The following is a 1,993-nucleotide window of genomic DNA, read 5'->3' as shown; positions in this document are numbered from 1 at the left end:
CTCTTTTAATCACATAAGGTCCTTCATAAGTTGGTGACCACTTGCCCCGGGAATCACTTTGATTCGGGATGATCTTCTTTAGAAATAGATCTCCTGATTGGAATTCACGGGGGTGTACGTTCTTATTGAATGCTCTGGCCATCCTTCTTTGGTACAACTGCCCATGGCATACTACCGTCAGTCTTTTCTCATCTATCAAATTCAGCTGGTCTAACCTTGATTGATTCCGTCTCATCTAGTTTTGCTTCTTTTAGAATCCTTAAAGAAGGAATTTCTACCTCAATAGGCAAAACAGCTTCCATCCCGTAGACGAACGAATATGGAGTTGCCCTAGTTGATGTTCATACTATAATTTGATAGGCATGAAGCACAAAGGGAAGCATATCATGCCAATCTTTATAAGTGACTGTCATTTTTTCGATTATTCGCTTAAGATTTTTATTGGCAGCTTCTACAGCTCCATTCATCTAGGGTCGATATGGCGATGAATTAAGATGTCGTATCTTGTATTGATCACATAACTTCTGAATCTTTGGACCATTCAGATTTTTGGCATTATCAGTGACAATCTCCCCAGGAAGACCATACCGGCAAATAATATTATTCTTAAAGAATTTTAGAAAGGTGTTCTGAATGATGTGAGCATATGAAGTTGCTTCAACCCATTTAGTGAAGTAATCGATGGCTACTAAAATGAATCTGTGTCCATTAGATGCTTTTGGGTTGATCGGACCAATTACATCGATACCCCACATTGCAAAAGGTCATGGTGAGACGAGATTGTAGAGCTGATGAGGCGGGACATTTATCTGATTAGTAAATTTGGCATTTGTGACACCTCTGGAAATACTCAATGCAATCCTTTTCCAAAGTGGTCCAGAAGTAACCCCGCCTTAAGATCTGCTTTGTCATCATATACCCATTGCTATGAGTAGCGCAGTTCCCCTCATAGGTTTCAAATAGAATTCTCCTTGCTTCTTTGGCATTTACGCACCTCAATAACTCACCATTGGAGCTTCTCTTATACAAGATTTCTCCACTGGGGAAGTATCCCATTGCTAATCTTCTGATCATTCTCCTTTCATTTTTGCTTGCCCTAGGAGGATACTCCCTATTTTGATGTAAACCTAGACATCATGATACTAGGGTTTGCCATATGTTTCTTCTTCGATCATAAAGTAGTACACTGGCTCACTTCTTGCTTTGATTTGCAATAACTGCAGTATTTGCCCTTCCTCCATCTGAGTCATCATCGCTAGAGTAGCTAAGGCGTCAGCAAATGGTTCTTGTCTTGACTCAAGTGAGTGAAAGAAATCTCCTTAAATTTCTTAATTAGTTCAGGGAGATATTTTTGATACAGGATTAGTTTTGGGTCTTTAGTTTGCCATTCCCCTTTGACTTGGTAAATGATCAAAGCTGAATCTCTATACACCTCTAATTTCTTTATCTTCATTTCAATGGACGCTTGTAAGCCACTCACGTAGGCTTCATACTCCACTATGTTGTTTGTGCAGTCGAACCTTAGCTTAACAGCTATTGGGAAATGTCTCCCATCTAGGGCAACAAGCACTGCTCCAATCCCATTACTAGCTAAATTTACTGCTCCATCAAAATACATTTCCCATACATCATTTGGACCCTCAGCATCATTGCCCACTTCATTAATATATTCGTCTGGGAATTCAAAATCTAGGGCTTCATAATCATCGATTGGGTTCTCAGCTAGGAGGTTTGCTATCACACTCCCTTTTACTGCTTTTCTTATCATCTAGACTATGTCATACTAAGAAAGTATGACCTGCCATTTTGCTAATCTCCCAGGTACGAAAGGGCTTTCAAATACATACTTGATTGGATCCATCCTGAAAATAAGCCATGTTTTATTATTCAACATGTAATGTTTGAGTCGATTCGTTGTCCTAGCCAATGCACAACAGGTTTTTTCTAAGAAAGAATATCTTGACTTGCAGTCATTGAATTTCTTGCTCAAATA

General features: G+C 39.2%; 1 protein-coding gene across 1 annotated transcript; it reads right to left on the bottom strand.

The window, feature by feature from the left end:
- Positions 1 to 1,264: 1,264 nt before the first annotated feature.
- LOC131180661 (uncharacterized) lies at positions 1,265 to 1,768 on the bottom strand. The gene has a single exon (XM_058148013.1). The coding sequence runs from the start codon at positions 1,766 to 1,768 to the stop codon at positions 1,265 to 1,267; it is 504 nt and encodes a 167-aa protein (XP_058003996.1).
- Between the last annotated feature and the right edge of the window lie 225 nt (positions 1,769 to 1,993).

Source organism: Hevea brasiliensis, chromosome 6, assembly GCF_030052815.1.
Source record: "Hevea brasiliensis isolate MT/VB/25A 57/8 chromosome 6, ASM3005281v1, whole genome shotgun sequence".
NCBI lineage: Eukaryota > Viridiplantae > Streptophyta > Magnoliopsida > Malpighiales > Euphorbiaceae > Hevea > Hevea brasiliensis.
The sequence above is the reverse complement of the archived record's forward strand: the minus strand, read 5'-3'. Positions and strand labels throughout refer to the sequence as shown.

Bases quoted from the DNA above. Each gene is read 5' to 3' on its own strand.
- LOC131180661 (XM_058148013.1), bottom strand. From the start codon at position 1,768: ATGATAAGAAAAGCAGTAAAAGGGAGTGTGATAGCAAACCTCCTAGCT.